The 16,607-nt window shown below is 36.4% G+C and overlaps 1 protein-coding gene across 1 annotated transcript in view; it reads left to right on the top strand.

The window, feature by feature from the left end:
- Vps13b (vacuolar protein sorting 13B) overlaps positions 1 to 16,607 on the top strand; it is a 560,112-nt gene that overhangs the window by 218,556 nt on the left and 324,949 nt on the right. Inside the window, exon 22 of the mRNA NM_177151.4 lies at positions 7,722 to 7,849. Within this exon, the coding sequence (NP_796125.2) occupies positions 7,722 to 7,849 (128 nt within the window). The remainder of the gene's footprint in view (positions 1 to 7,721; positions 7,850 to 16,607) is intronic.

Raw genomic sequence — 16,607 nt, forward strand, 5'->3', positions numbered from 1 at the left:
GAAGAAGAAGGCCCAAAACAGGACCTTTCTCAGACAGTGTGTTGCTTTGGCAGTTCCCAGGTGGTACAGACTCTCACCTAAGCAGACTAAATTCCTAAGTTCCTTGGAGTCCCGGGACCAAGATGGCGACCGCTGCTGCTGTGGCCCAGGCCGCCTCCCCAGCCGGGCGGGCACCCGTCCTCCGGTCCGGAAGGTGGCCGGCTGTCCCCGGCCCACACAGGGTGCTGCCTCAGCGCCTCTGTGCTTCTGCCCGTCCCAGAAGCTGTCAGGTTCTCTGGCGCACCCTCTCACCTGTTCAGACTAATTTCCTAAGTTCGGCGGGTCCCGGACCAAGATGGCGACCGCTGCTGCTGTGGCTTAGGCCGCCTCCCCAGCCGGGCGGGCACCCGTCCTCCGGTCCGGAAGGTGGCCGGCTGTCCCCGGCCCACACAGGGTGCTGCCTCAGCCCCTCTGTGCTTCTGCCTGTTCCAGAGGCTGTCAGGTTCTCTGGCGCACCCTCTCACCTGTTCAGACTAATTTCCTAAGTTCGGCGGGTCTCGGACCAAGATGGCGACCGCTGCCCAGATCTTCTCTTTAGCATGACTTAGTACCAGACACTCTGCACTGTCAGGACTTTGTTTTCATATTGGCTTATCTTTCTTTTAGTGATACAGGTTTCTTGGCTGTAGCAGTGTACATGGCTATGATAACCTTAAACTCACATTCCTAATACTTTGTGATAAAAACAAAACAGATCTTGTTTATTGTCTATTGAAAGTATACATGAGAAGAAACTTACCTTACCTGTCCTGTATCATGTGGCTTTTCTTGCATCCTTGCTATGTATCAGATCAGTTGTTAATGACGTTCCAGTGTTGTCACAGCCATGTTTCTAAGTAGCATGACACATGATACCATAAAATGAAAGGACAGCATAAGCATGGCCCAGAAATATAATTTTTGAGCTATTATCATTTGTTTTTTACTAATATTTCAAATGATTAGGCATAGCATAGTTAAAAATGAGCATATTACATATAAACAACTAAAATAGGTATGTTACACTTAAATCAGATTGGAGACTTAAACAAGTGCCCTAAAATAGAGCCATATCCCGCCCAAGGGCCCTACAACAGAGCCATGTCTCCAGCCCATATTTGTGTGTGTGTGTGTGTGTTTTGTTTTCCTGAAAAGGGGCTCTTGCTATGTAGCTCATCATGGGCTGGGTCTTGTGGTCTTCCAATCTTGACTGTAGACTTCCTAGTGCTGGAACACAGGCTTTGAAACTCTGCCTTACTATTTTGATTTTTAGCTTACAGTTTATATTCAACCAAGGGAAAGGAATTAGGACGTATGTTTGTTGTGTTTAATTCTGAGTTGCTCAGCTCTGGTTTGTACAATTTATTTCACAGCTTTATCTATTACATTGTAAAATTTCTCCCAGAAATCCATTAACTTGCTATTATAAAAATGATTTGAACTGTAATGTCAGTTAGCTATGAAGTTCTTTGAGGACACATTGTGGTGTTAATATAAGTACATTGCAAGTGTCTCAAATATGGAATTCTTGGGAACGTTACTCTAGTTTTTATATGAATTGGCAAGAACTCAGCAAAAATTCAAAATTTTTAATGCAGTCTTCTCACTCCCTTTTAGCAGTCAGAATGAGATTATAGTTTCCAGATGAAATTCCGTATGTCACATAGTGATGACATATATTTTCCTGGTTGGCTCAGCATGAGATGCGATTTTGCATGCCATGTCACGCTGACTAGCAGAATCCAAAAGCCATTATTTCCCAAGGGCCTTTAGAGTGATAGCATCGGATGTTGTTTATTTTATGATGAAAAGTCTCAAGCACTATAAGCAGCTAGTCAGATGCTTCTTAAAGCTGAAAATACTATCTATCCATTATACATTAAAAGCAATTGAAAAGGTTACTTTCTCCTTCAGTTATTTAAATGTGTATTCCCAAGTGAAGTCACCAAAAAAAAAAAAATCATTGTAAAATGCAGATAGAACATAAGTAATATGAGGGGCATAATCAGTACGTAAAGGGTAAATATTATATGTTTTGACACTAAACCCAATTCATTTCAAACTAACATCACATACCCTGTTTTACTTCAAATATAAAATAGTAGTAACTATTACTAATAATATAGTATATGCCTGTTTTAAGAGTTTTTTTTTTTTTTTTGCTACAAGCAAGTTGGGGAGGAAAGAGTTTACCATATTGCTATTCTTTACCAGGAACCTAAAGGCAGGAGCTGATGCAGAGGCCATGGAGGGGTGCTGCTAACTGGCTTGTTTCTCATGTCTTGCTTGGTCTGCCTTCTTTTGGAATCACCCACCAATCACTAATTAAGAAAATACCTAAGAATTGGGTATTATAGAGGCATTTCCTCAGTTGAGGTTTTCTATTTTCAGATAACTAGTTTATGTGTCAAGTAGACATAAGACTACCCAGTACAACTGACCCATTTTCCACTTGACACACAAACATACCAATTACTATTAAGCCATACCAATAATTTCTTATTCATCCCCAAGATTACATTACAAGCATAAACAACTTTAAAGTCCTAATCTTTATTAATTCAAACATGTTAAAATTTCAATCTGTTTAAAATATCTACTCTCTAAACACCTAAAATCTCTTTTAAAAATTAAAAATCTTTTTTTTTTCTTTTGGTTTTTTGAGACAGGGTTTCTCTCTCGAAAAACCAAAAAAGAAAAAAATCTTTCAGCTGTTATCTCCTATAAAATCAAGATTAGATTGAATACATTCTTCAAGAGGGAAGAGCAGGGCACGGTCACAGTCTGAACCAAGCAAAACCAAATTCCCACAGTATAAATAACTCAACATCCAGAGATTCGGGATTCACTTGCTATCTTCTGGGCTCCTCCAAAGAAATTGAATCACTTCTCCAGCTCTGCTTTCTGCCTTATGCACAGGCTATTTTCTATGCTCTGGCTAGCTCCACTCCACTGCTGATGGTGTTCTTAAAAGTCATCCCATGGTACTAGAGTATCCAACACATCTGGGGTCTTCTGATGCAACTGGGCGGCTGTTTCACCAGTAGCCTTTCATAGGCTCTCATTTTGGTTCCAAGCCTCATCCTTTTTTTCTTTTTTTCCATGACTTCTTCAGCCCTGGTCCTACAAGCTGCCACTGAGGCTGCACCATTACCAAGGACCTCTCTTGGCCTCTCACAGTGCCAAGCCTCAGCTGTTCTCCATGACCCATTTATGCATTCAAAACCAGTACCATCTGGGTGACTCTTACTCATTACTAAGTCTAGCTGCCATCAAGAGGTACAACCTTTGCCTCCTCTGGAACACAGCTCCTCTGTGCTCTCAGGAAATTACTTCCCAGATTTCACCTCAGTGATACCGGTCTCTTCTTACTCACCACCAGTTTCTTAACTCCAGCTTACCAACATCAACTGTCCCATTAACTCAGTGGTGTTGTTGAGTAACTCAGACTTCAGTGGTGTTAATCTCTTGTTAATTGTAGCCGATTCTTCTGCTCCAAAATGACAGGATCTGATTTCAAAATAACAAATGGTCTTGATAGAGTGTTCAAATTTCTCTGTGGAACTTCACAAGCCATCCCTCCATCTTCTGTATTGCTCTCAGCATTCTTATCTTTCAGGCTCCAGAGCTTCCCAGTGACCTCTCACCCCTCAACAAAGTTCCAGAGTCCTTCCTTATATCCTCCTCAACACATGGCCACACAGCAGTATTCCACAATGCTGCTACCAACTTGTCTTAGGGTTTTTGTTGCTACAGAGACGCAACAAGCAAGTTGGGGAAGAAAGGGTTTATTTGTTTTACATTTCCATACCCCTGTCCATCACCAAAGGAAGTCAGGACAAGAACTCAAACAAGGAAGACACCTGGAAGCAGGAGGTGATGCAGAGAGGTGCTGATTACTGGCTTGTTTGCCCTAGTTTGCTGAACCTTCTTTCTTATAGAAAACAGAAACTGGGCCTTCCCCATCAGTCACTAATTAAGAAAATGCCTTATGGAGGAATGTCCTTTGAGGTTCCTTCATTTCAGTTTGTGTGTCAAGTCGACATAAGACTAGCCAATACAGTGCCCAACAAGGATATGTGGAAGCTCTTCAAAATTGTTCACACATGAACACACACACACACAGTAAGTAAAGATCACATTTTGTGTGTGTGTGTTTTAGATATTAAACAGAAAGAGTAAACTTTAAACATAGCAGAGCTTATTTTATCTAACATTACCTACCTTGAAGACCTTGGAACAGTAATCTTTTTTCTTCTTTTCTCCTTTGGGTCCTAATCATGTGCAAATTATTTTAAGTCCATTCCATGGCTCAGCAAGTAAAATACTGTTGTTCAATTTGGCAGTCTAAGTTTGATTCCTGGGAGCCACTATGGCAAGAAAGGACTGACTCCATAAAGTTGTCCCCAGCGTTGATGTACATCCTGTGGAGCAAAGGCATCACGCATGTTGGGCCTTGAGGACAAATCCAAGCCAGACTTAAGTTTTGAAAACTGTCTCAGTCACTTCCATACTTGAGTGACTCAGTATGGCCTGCTTAAGCTAGGCCTTTGCCTAGCTACTGTTGACTTAGAATAACTTTGTTGGCTCTGTCAGTCACTCCATACCCTCCATCACCCTTCCTCACCCACTATGTCTAAAAAACCCACCTCCTCTCTCAGCCCTTTATAAACAAAAACACTGATACAATTAAACAAGTTCCTGCTTTGACAGACTCCTGGCTCAGGGTGGTTATTCTCACGATGGCAGGAGATCTGAGCTGCTGACACTTACCATCCTGCTTCATCCTCTCTGAGCTGGACTGGGTTCTCTCCACTCAGCCCAGACCTGCCAGCCGAGAGCCAGGACACACATACACAAATGTAAACACATTCTAATAATAAATAAAGTCCATTATATCAATACGAGCATGTACATAATACATTAATACTCTTCCTTCTGTTTTATGTTTACTTGGTATCTCAACCTGTTGTGGTAACAATGGTTTTCTTTTTTAAAAAGCTATTGTATAGCTATTTTTCAAGAGCTTTCTGCTTTAGTATCTTGAATGCTACTCTAAGTCTAAAATGTGTTGTGACCTCGGACAAACCTAGGATGTGTTTACTCTGATTTTATGTTCCCCTTTTCTGCTGCTTGACATGTTTCAAGGCTGAATCGGATTCTAGTTCTGATACTGAGTTGTGCTGCTGCCATGCTGAAGCACTCAGCCTTCTCATCCCCAGTGTCAGTCAGCATCTCTGGGGAGTCCTGACTGTCCCCATACTGCCCTCCTTCACCCCTTTGCTCTCACACTGATACCTGCTTCCTCCTGTAGAGTCGCACTTTCTTTTTTTGTTTGTTGTTTAAGATTTATTTATTTTATGTATGTGAGTACACTGTCACTGTTTGAACACACCAGAAGAGGGCATCAGATCCAATAGCAGATGGTTGTGAGCCACCATGTGGGTACTGGGTACTGGCAATTGAACTCAGGACCTCTGGAAGAGCATCAGTGCTCTTAATCACTGAGCCATCTCTTCACCCCATAGTCTTACTTTTGTAACCGAATGTAGGACTTATGGAAACATTGAAGACAGTATAATGTTTCTGGACATGCTCTGGCCAAAAGTTAATTCACATTCAAGCATGCACTGGATCTGATGTGACTCTGCAATGCTTGTTTGTATCACACTGTATCCTGTGCCCTCAGCCTGGTGATAGAACACACATACTTTGTACTATACTTGATGTCATGCAATACAACATCAAGGAAATCTGCTGAGTTGACTCACATCCAAGACTACTGAGTGTGAGGTGTGAGGTGCTTACCAAGGACCATGTTTCCTGCTGTTGTGGGGTCATGATGGTTTAATTATGGAAAACAAGGGCTTTTAAGTATGGTACCTGTGGATTGTATGTTAGAATGTTTGATTTTAAAAGATTGTTTTTTGAGTTGTTGGCTGAGTTTCATGAAAAAAAAAAACTGTTCTACTGGATTTTGGTTTAGGATTAGGACAGGTTTCTAATAGATTAAAAATGATTTACACATACTTGTCACATTTTCACTCTGTTTTTCTGAATTGATGTACTCAGCATTGATAATTATAAATTAAACAACACTGAAACCATTGCTCGTGTTCTTCATCAAACACTACATTGTTAGTAGTTGTTTTATGCTATAAAAGGTGAGCACATTCAAGTCATACTAGGTAAATTTGCTTTTATATTAATGTGATAATCTTATGCTACAGGCAGAATTTTAGGACTGTATGGTTTAATTTTTATTATGTGAGGACTTAATCCATGAGGACTTTATCTACATCACCATGTACAGGAAAAGCATGGAGTTGTCTTAGGAAGTTTCACTGTCAGACAGTAGTGCACTTGATACGTTACCATTCTCTAAGTGGGTCTATTTCAAGCTATAGTACTCATTTCAAAACAGTAATATTTTTCAGTACTCCAAAAAATTTACAGTAAACCTTTGTGAAAATGTTTTGTATTCATACTTTAAAATGATTTTAATTAAATTGATAGAAATTCAAAGTAAGTAAAAGTTAACATTTCATTGTGTAAATAGGTCCCAATGTGTATAAAGTTAATTACATGTTAAGAAAATCAAAGTAGGTTATTATTATAAAGGAATTTATATCCAAATATGCACAGTAGAGATACAGTACTCCCTTTCTGTCCCCTCTGTCCACTTACCCCACCAAGATGATTTATGCCATGGTTTGCTTTTCAGCTTCTTGTAAATTTTGTATATGTAGTAGGTAAATTCTCACTAAAACTTACACACTATTTTGAAAATATATTTAGATTATATCACAAAATTTTAGTTTATTTCCACTTTAAAAGATACCAAAAATGTTTTTTATCAGACCCTTATCTTCCATTGTTGAATTGTAGTTCTTACTGGTCAGTAATAGTTTAGCATTTTCTCTTTCTCTGTCACCCATTCTTCCTTCTCTCCTTTCTTCCCTAATTTCCTGTTTTCTTTTGCATGTAAATTACTTATTTGTACTAACATGAGCACTATAAGCACATAGGGATTTATTAAGATAAATATACATAATTTGCACATTATTAGAAATTATTAAGTAGCTTGAAATAATTAATCAAATCTTATCAAAATTTGAAATTCAATAGTTCTTGTCAATGAGCCAAATTTTTATTAACAGAGAATATCAATTTTTTACTATGATATAAGCCTTTCATATACTTTGATTAATTTTTGTTATAAAATATTTTTGTTTTCTATTTGTTATATTTTGCTTTTATATAACATCTATATGTTGTATTATTTGTTATTTTTTGTTATAAATAACTTTGTAAGTAAGGCATTGCCATCTGAAGGTTTCATTTATGGGAAAACCCATTTCCTATCACCTTATGATGATAAGTTGTTGTGCAGAACTCAAGTTATAGCTTAGTTCATAAAATGAGTGCCTCTCTGTGTGATCAATTAAGAGAACATTTCCATTCACCTGAAAGTTAATTACATGTTATTACATGTTATCTCTGTCGTCAGTGACTTGACTGATAGCTAAGATCAGTAACCCCACAGAATGAATTCAATATTGGGCACTTATAATCTCATCAGGTGTGAGAATTTTAAGCAGAGATAGAAGCCACCTTAGAACTACTTACAGTATAGCTTTGTGAAAGCACAATGTGTAAAGAGGTCCCAATGTGTTTTGCTAACCAGCTGTCCCTTAACTTAGAGTCCAGACCAGTGTCAGTTCCTGTGAAGGCCGTGCTGCGTGTTCATGAAGAATGTAGAAGTCCTGAAGACAAAATGAAAGAATTTATCGCGATATTATGGAATGCAGTAAAGAGTCTCACGCTACAGGTAAATTTAAGCATTAGGAATGTTATGGCTCTACTTCCCATAATGCTATAACAATTATAGCACATTCAGTAATGCTATAATCTTTCTGACAACATTGTTGTAGTGTGTTTCATGTCCACTGGTGCTATGCTTACTATAGGCTGCTTTTCCGTAGTCTGTCTAGTGTCTCCTGATACACTTGCATGTCGCAGACAGTATTCCCACAGTTCACCTCATATCCATTGGTACAGTTTACTTTTTACAGTCAAATTTATGTGACAATACATTGTTTATAAAAATTTATATATTTTGAATTTGTTTTAAAGTTAAAATAACTTATATATTCTAAACACTGGTTTTTAAAAATATTATCCAAAAGATTTATGATTAGTTATATGCTTGTGGATAATAAATTTTATTCTTATTTGTTTTGACTTTTTAATGCATATAACTCAATCTGTTCAACCCACAGTATTTTGGTGTTGGCATTTTTGTTTGAGCAGGTTTAACACTATAAAATCTAATAGAAAAGACATACTTTTCTTTACATCATATATAATAGAACTTAGTATTAATATCCTTTTTGGATTTTTATTTATACCCTGTTATAAAAAATTAATTTCTTTTGATACTTATAAACTTTTGGTCTGTGATGTGCATGTCCTTTTTTCTTTTGTTCTATGTTATTAATTTTTTTAGTATAAGTGTGTTTTTTCTAGTATAAGTGTTAACAGAATCCTAGAAAATAAATGAGTTTATGTAGTACACATATGCACATGAATACATGTGCACGTGCATATACCCAGTGATCTAATGTGAAACATCTTATGTGGAACTCCTTTTGAGAGATTTAGAAAACTCTGTCTCAGAAAAGCAAGGGAGTATGTCAGGATAAGCATTATGAATATTTACTGACTTGTTTTGATGAATTCAGAGACCAAGCTACTTAGTATTCTGTTACTTTGACAAAGTAGCTAAGAAAGGAAGAGTATTTTTATTTGCTACTTCAGAAGTTTGATTCCTTGTTTCTTAGAAGAAAATGGGCTCTTTTGCCTGTGGACCTGTGTTAAGTACTGAAGTATGGCAAACAGCTCAGCTCCAGCCACCTGGGAAACAAAGAGAGTAGAGAAGGGACTGCACACACCATTCAGAGTTACCTCCTGCTCACTTCTTCCAACTCAGACCCACCTTCTAACTAATCAGCCAGGGTCTCATCAATGGGTTATCCCACCATCTGTGGACCAAACCTTCAATGCAGTTCTGGGGAACATTTCATATCCACACCATATTATAGTGACCAGGTGAATGATTAATAGAACTAGTTGACACCATTCCGTGTTCTGTAATGCAAGAGTTAACAGTGGCAACAAAGTAAATTATATCATGACCTTAAATACTGTTTCATATTAATAATTATAATAAAATTTACCTCATTCTTTCCGTATCAAGTCTACAGTGAATTAAAAAAAATTGTATGATTATCTTTTTTTGATTCCATTTTCACAAGATACAAAGTTAGATGCCAGCGTTAGATAAACATTTATTACATTTCCTTTATGTTTCTAAACATTGCCTTTATATTTCTTAGTTCATTAATAATGTGTGTGTGTGTGTGTGTGTGTGTGTGTGTGTGTGTGTGTGTGTATAGTATTCTATTTCATACTTGGGATGAATTATCAGAATCACATTTATCTTTCTGCCAGAAATAAGGAAAATAAATGAACAAAATACAGAAAACTGTGGTTTCAGAATCCAAGTCAAGTGAATAACCAAATGACTCGGGTTGAAGTTAACGTACAACTGAAGAACTTAGGGAACGAGAAATCAGTCTCGGAGGTCATCTCCATTCTCTCATAGTGTCTGAGTAGATAGTGATGCCACTTAAACAATAGGATACTGCTTTTTGTAATTAGAAATCAATGAGTCTGATTTTATGTGTATATTTGAAATGGTTAACTTAGATATATACTGATGTACTAGAATAGTCTGCTATATCAGAATATATTGGTATCTTAGAATATTCCTTTCTAGAACAGACTTATAGTAGAAATTTGATCTGGGGAGTCTTTCCATATATGCTTAAGACAAGGAGAATGGGAGAAACTAGAAATTCATGAAAACATGTCAATTGAAAGAGCAGTGGGCCACTGACACACTACTTAAGTAATCAGTAGATTACTTAAGATGAAATGTCCCTGAAGGAAACTTAATCAGACGAGTGGGAGAGGCTGAACTCTTCATGAAAGTCCAGAAAGTGTGTCACGGTCAGTTTTCATGTTAACTCTGGACTTTCTATTGCTTAATCTATGCTATGAAATATTCCATTTCTGTGTAAGATTAATTCCAAGTTTACCAGTCTCATAGTAATTGTGATTTTTGTTGTATAATTATACAGTGCTCTTACTAGCTTTACTCATTTCACTGCTAGTTATTCGTAAGTACAGATAATGGTAACTAAGTTATGGTTTTACTACTGTGAACAGACACTATGACCAAGGCAACTCTTATAAAGGACAACATTTAATTGGGGCTGGCTTAGAGGTACAGAGGATCAATCCATTGTCATCAAGGTGGGAACACGGCAGCATCTAGATAAGCATGCTGCAGACAGAGCTGAGAGTTCTACAGCTACATCTGAAGGCTGCTAGTAGAATACTGGCTTCCAGGGAGCTAGGATGTGGGTGTTAAAGCCCACACCCACATTGACACACTTACTCTAACAGGGCCACACCTTCTAATAGTGCCAATTTCTGGGAAGAGCATATGTAAACCATCACACCCTTACTCCTTTTTATATTTATATATATATTTTTTTGTTTATGTGAAATTAGATGAAATACACATCACAGAAAGTTTGTCATGCTCAACCTTTGAAATGCACCATGTATTTTATGGTTCTTCATTTTGAGTGAATATGTTGGATATTAATTTGCATATGAGTATTTCATTTTATAAATTATTTTGCTTCTGACTGTGAGATTTTATATGCTGTACCCTGGTCCTGTTCCTGTGTGACACCTACTGTATTTAAACATTTCCAGATGTTAATATATCATGTATGTTTTAAAGAGAAGATTATATATATTCTGATTAAATGTTTTAAATCTAAGTTAAAATATTGTTTATTAAAAAAGCATTTTCTGTTTTCTAAGATGTTTTATTGATCAAAATATAAAACAGTAAACTCTGAAACTGTCATCAGATAAAACTGAACACTATAACTTTAAAACGATCAAAAGATTATTTTTTTAGTAAGACTTTGGGGAAATAAACATATTTGAGACTAAAGTTTATGGAAAATTGAGTTTGGGGCCAGAGTTGATAATTGTTAATACCATGTTATTTCATATTTAGGATAGAAAAACTCCTGAAGTATAAAGGCACTAGCAATATTTGTTATATATATATATTTTTAGTTTTAAAATTAGACTTTTATAATGGTTATTTTGTAACAGTATATGTTGGCTTAGACATTTTTTGCTTGAGGACCTTTTAACAGATTATATTAGGCTCATTTGTTCTTTGGCATTTTTCTTTATCTGAAAAACACAGGGACCTATATCATCAGCAATGATCTTAAATTTTTGAAAGCTATAATTTTATTCAAAAAGCACATAATTAACAATGGCATAAAGTTACAAATATTTTGAGGTCTTCAATTTTTTTATCTTCATGAACTTGAAGATATCGTCACACAGATCTTTCACTTGCTTGGTTAGAGGTACACCAAAATATTTTATATTATTTGTGGCTATTACGAAGGGTGTTTTTGCCCGTAATTTCTTTCTCAGCCCATTTGTCATTTATATGAAGGAAGTGTACTGTTTTGTTGGAGTTAATTTTATATCTGGCCACAAAAATTGAGATGCTCTGGCCTCGAGCTCAAAGAAAGGAAAACTTTGTCCTTCTTGTTGCTGATCTCAGCTGTTTAGCTCATGTATATTTAGTTTCAGGTTATTGTCCTAGAACATTTCAAAGTTTGATTTTTTTCTGAGTTTTTCATTGTACTCTGCCATTATGTATAGAACTACTTAATATTTTGATGAGCCTGTCAATCAAAATATCCCAATACAGCACTGTAAAGCAATTAAGCTAGGGCAATCGAATTCTCTTCTGGGGAACCTAACTCTGGCTTTGGCCAGTGATGAAATAATAGCAGCTCTTGGTGTCTAGAAAACTCCCTGACTCATCTTCTGTATGAAGTAGGAGTGGACATTTCAGGACAGATAGATGAAGAGCCAGTGCATTAGTTATAAAAGCATGTTTTATAACACTTAACACTAAAAGTTTTATATAGAGATTTGCCTTCCTATTCATAGACACCAACAGAGTTACAGCCATTTCATGGTAGCTTCAAGAAGAAGTCTGAAATCCAACTCTAGGAATTTAACCACCACCCCCATCAAGATTGAATGGGAAAAGAATGGAAGATATTCAAGGCTTCCCCTTGAGATTTTGTTTTATTTTTATTTGCAACTTAAACTTGGGTATATTTAGATTCCATATGTAAAATATTTCCATGACACACTGTGCTGACTGGTTTTGTGTCATCTTGATATAAGCCAGAGTCATTTGGGAAGAAAGAATATCACCAGGTTGACCTGTGGGCTAGCCTCTGATACATTCACTTGATTGGTTATTGATGTGGGTGGGGGCCCAGCTTACTAGGGAGCTATAAGAAAGCCCAAGTGAGCAAGCCAGTTGAGTTCCAGCCCTAAATTCTCTCAGTGATGAACAGTGGCTGCGAGATGTAAGCTGAAATAAACCATTTCCTCTGAAGATTGCTTTTGGCTTTGGTGCTTCATCATATCAGTAGAGACCCCACATAAGAAATACACTAATAACATAAACAAGAAATGAAGTTGGTTATAGTGAATTTGTTCTGTTATAACACAAATACACAGGTAAACAACCAGAGCTTAGTGTGTGGACCATGTACATATGTTTACATACTTGAAGTCAAATAGTTTTGCAAATAGCAGATACTTAGTGTTTATTTCTGGATTTATTTGGCAAATGTTTAGTTGACAGCATCATACATCTTTCTGTCAATGTTGTATTTCCCCTATGTGAGGAAAATGACTATCACATGTAACAAAGTTGTGTTTGAACTTATCTGACCATTAAGTCAATTTTATTAATTGTCTGAATAGATTTCTTCTTGGAACAAAACAGTGAACAGCATAAATAAAGAAATTTTTAAAATTTTTAGTTGTAAAAATCATCATTTACTTACTTAACAGTTGTTTATTGCATACCTAGTAAATGCTAGGAGTTGTGTTACATGCTGTAGCACAAATGAAGTAGGAACAGTATTGACTTAGAGGTAATGGTCTATTTAAAGGTTTTTGATATTGAGGAATTCCCTGAAATTATGAAGTAATTCATACATTTATTTATTTGTTTCAATTCTAGAGAGTCTTAAATACCAATGAAGCTCTCTAACATAGTGCTTTGTCAGTCTTTGTTGTAATCTTTTCGTGGCAGGCCTATTTCTTTTGTCTCTATGTTTCTTGAGTTTCAGTTCAGATCTTTGTAGATGTGAAAGAGTGCACAGATTTAAATAAAGAAGGGTGTAGCTTACAATGACAGGCTTTTTTTCTCCCTTTAATTTGAAAATTTTTAAGAGAATTTATTTACTTCTTTATTTATTTAAGCACACTGTAGCTGTCTTCAGACACACCTGAAGAGCGCCCATTGCAGATGGTTGTGAGTCATCATGTGGTTACTGGGAATTGAACCCAGGAACTCTGGAAGAGCAGTCAGGGCTTTTAACTGCTAAGCCATCTCTCAATCCCTGAAATTGTTTCTTAAAGAATAAAGTATATTCACATAGAGAATATCTCATTCTCTAGTGGTTTTATTCCATTTATTCCTGAGGTTTTATATCAAATGAGGGGAACATATTTGGCGGGGGGGGCTATGAGGCAGTTGTCTTTGTAAAAGCACCTAGAACAGCATTAGAAAAAATTTACGAATGAAGTATTTCATGAGATAGCAGGTGATTTTTTTAGATTAATGTATAAAGACTTCTTTTTAGATGAGTTGCCATCACAAAAATCAGTTCATTTTTTCCTTGTTTTGAGTTGGATTCTTTTCTCATACACTATGTCCTGATGACACTTTTCCTTTCCTCTACTCCTGCCAGTTCCTCCCTACTTCTGTCTAGATCCACTCCCTTGTTAGAAATAACAGGCTTCTGATTTTGGAATCTCACCTACAGAGCTGGGAAACACCAGTCATGGATCCTTTTGAATGACACATATACTTGAAGTTTAAGAAAAAGAATACATTGCAATAATTTCATTTGTTAAAATATGAACACCAAACTTTTTTTTTACTTTATTGGTTTATCCTCTATCTCTGATACTTAAGCACATAGCTCTTAACCTAGTAGGAATCAAATAGAGGTGGTTCTAGTTCAAGAATTTATAGTAATCCCCTTACTTTCACCATGAATGTGTTCAATGTTGGCAAAAGAACTTGTTGCTACCAAAACTGAAACAGGATCCATGAAACAGAAAGGATGTTGCCATGGAAAAGTGGAGTAACACCGTGCAGCTGCAATGCATTAATGAATAGGGTGGTTTTTAAAGATCATTTGTGTTTGGTGTGGTGCAGAGGGTCCCAACCAGGTGGTTTCCATGAACAAAATCTGACCCCCAGATTCAGGATGTCTTACTGGCAGATTACTTCATTTTTTTCCCCCTTGAATTGTCAGGTCCCTACACTACTGCAGAATTTACAGCTGCACACTTATGCCCAATAATATAAATCACTTAACATTTTACATTAAGCCACAGTTTAGACACACAGTTTAACAGTTATTTTAAAACTGTAGAAAAGATTCATGTTATGGCCTCTATAGAATACATGGTATTCTCCATAATAATTTTGATCAATTTGTAGTGTGTGTGTTTAGATTCTAATCACTAGAGGAATCCTCATCATAAATACCAAATATTAGTAAACTCATGTTTCAGAGCATTTAATCGGACTCATACATATGTATACTATTGATAATGTATGCTTTATTATTCACTGTTTCCACACTATGAAATAGTTGATTTTTAAGTTAGTAGAGTGGGATGTTTTATGATTTTGGAAATCACAGTACAATTAAAATTTTATTTCTAAAGCTGACTTTGTGTGTATGGTCACATGTTTTAGCATATTAAACTGATGACCTTCTAATGTTGACAGCATTTTTAACATAATATCTATATGAAATGTCAATATTATTTATATTTTAGTCCCTTAACCTAAGTTAAGTAAGAAAGCTCACTTAGGTTCTTCCATTGTAACTTGTACAATTAAACATTATTAATGCATTATGTTAAATATTTAAAACATACTAGTGATACATATAAGACTATTTAGACTTGTGTCCCAAAGAAGAATTCTGTGATCTTGATCTGATCATTAACTGTTTACCTCTTACCTACTTCCATCGTGAAAGCTGCAAGGTAAGGTTGATACATCCATCACATGCATTTGTCTTTGCAGAAGGTCATGTGCTATTTTCCATCACCAAATTCAGTAGTTGACCATACCCAAAGATGTGAAACCAATACAGTGGAATTCCATGTTCTCGCTAGAAATACATTAACCTAAAAGAATGGATACTACTGTGTCTTTCATTATTGATTATTCTCCTTGCTAATACAATTACTTAAAGTATCCCTAAACTTAACTAAGTAATACTTGTTTTATCATACCTTTAAATCACATCTTTGTTGCACAGTTTTAATAGGATTCTATTAAGTAATAATTTATATTTAACAAAATAATTGAAGTGTGTTAGATTTAAGACATTATTATAACCTCAAAACTAATATTATTTTGTAAGCGTCAACTAAGACTAATATAACTTAATCTTTACTACTTCTGAATTATTAATAACAAAACTGATATCATTGAGTTTTGCATTTGGGCATATTTGGCTTTAATGCTCTATATTTCTGATGAGTTAATCAATTTTTAAGGGGAGTTAAACACTTATGTAAAATTACAATTTACATAATAAATTGAAGACTAAAGTGAGACAAAGCATTTTGATCTGTTCTTCTTCTTCTTCTTTTTTTTTTTTTTTCAAGACAGGGTTTCTCAGTGTAACCCTGGCTGTCGTGGAACTCACTTTGTAGACCAGGCTGGTCTCAAACTCAGAAATCCGCCTGTCTTTGCCTCCCGAGTGCTGGGATTAAAGGTGTGCACCACCACACCCTGCTAGCACTTTGATTTCTAAAACTTCATATTACCATGTGTAACACATAAGGCACATGCGTGCACATATATACATTTTGCCTCATAGAGTGTGTACACAATGTTTGTTACATAGACACATCCTTTTTTTTAATTTAAACAATTTTTAAACAATTTTTCCTTAGATATTTTCTTCATTTACATTTCAAATGCCATCCCAAAAGTCCTCCATACCCTCCCCCTGCCCTGCTCCCCTACCCACCCACTTACACTTCTTGGCCCTGGCATTCCCCTGTACTGGGGCATATAAAGTTTGCACGACCAATGGGCCTCTCTTTCCACTGATGGCCAACTAGGCCATCTTCTGATACATATGCAGCTAGAGACACGAGCTCTGGGGGTTACTGATTAGTTCATATTGTTGTTCCTCCTATAGGGTTGCAGACCCCTTCAGCTCCTTGGGTACTTTCTCTAACTCCTCCATTGGGGGCCCTGTGTTCCATCCAATAGATGACTGTGAGCATCCACTTCTGTATTTGCCAGGCACTGGCATAGCCTCATAAGAGACAGCTATATC

The sequence above is a fragment of the Mus musculus genome, chromosome 15 (assembly GCF_000001635.26).
Source record: "Mus musculus strain C57BL/6J chromosome 15, GRCm38.p6 C57BL/6J".
Taxonomy (NCBI): domain Eukaryota; kingdom Metazoa; phylum Chordata; class Mammalia; order Rodentia; family Muridae; genus Mus; species Mus musculus.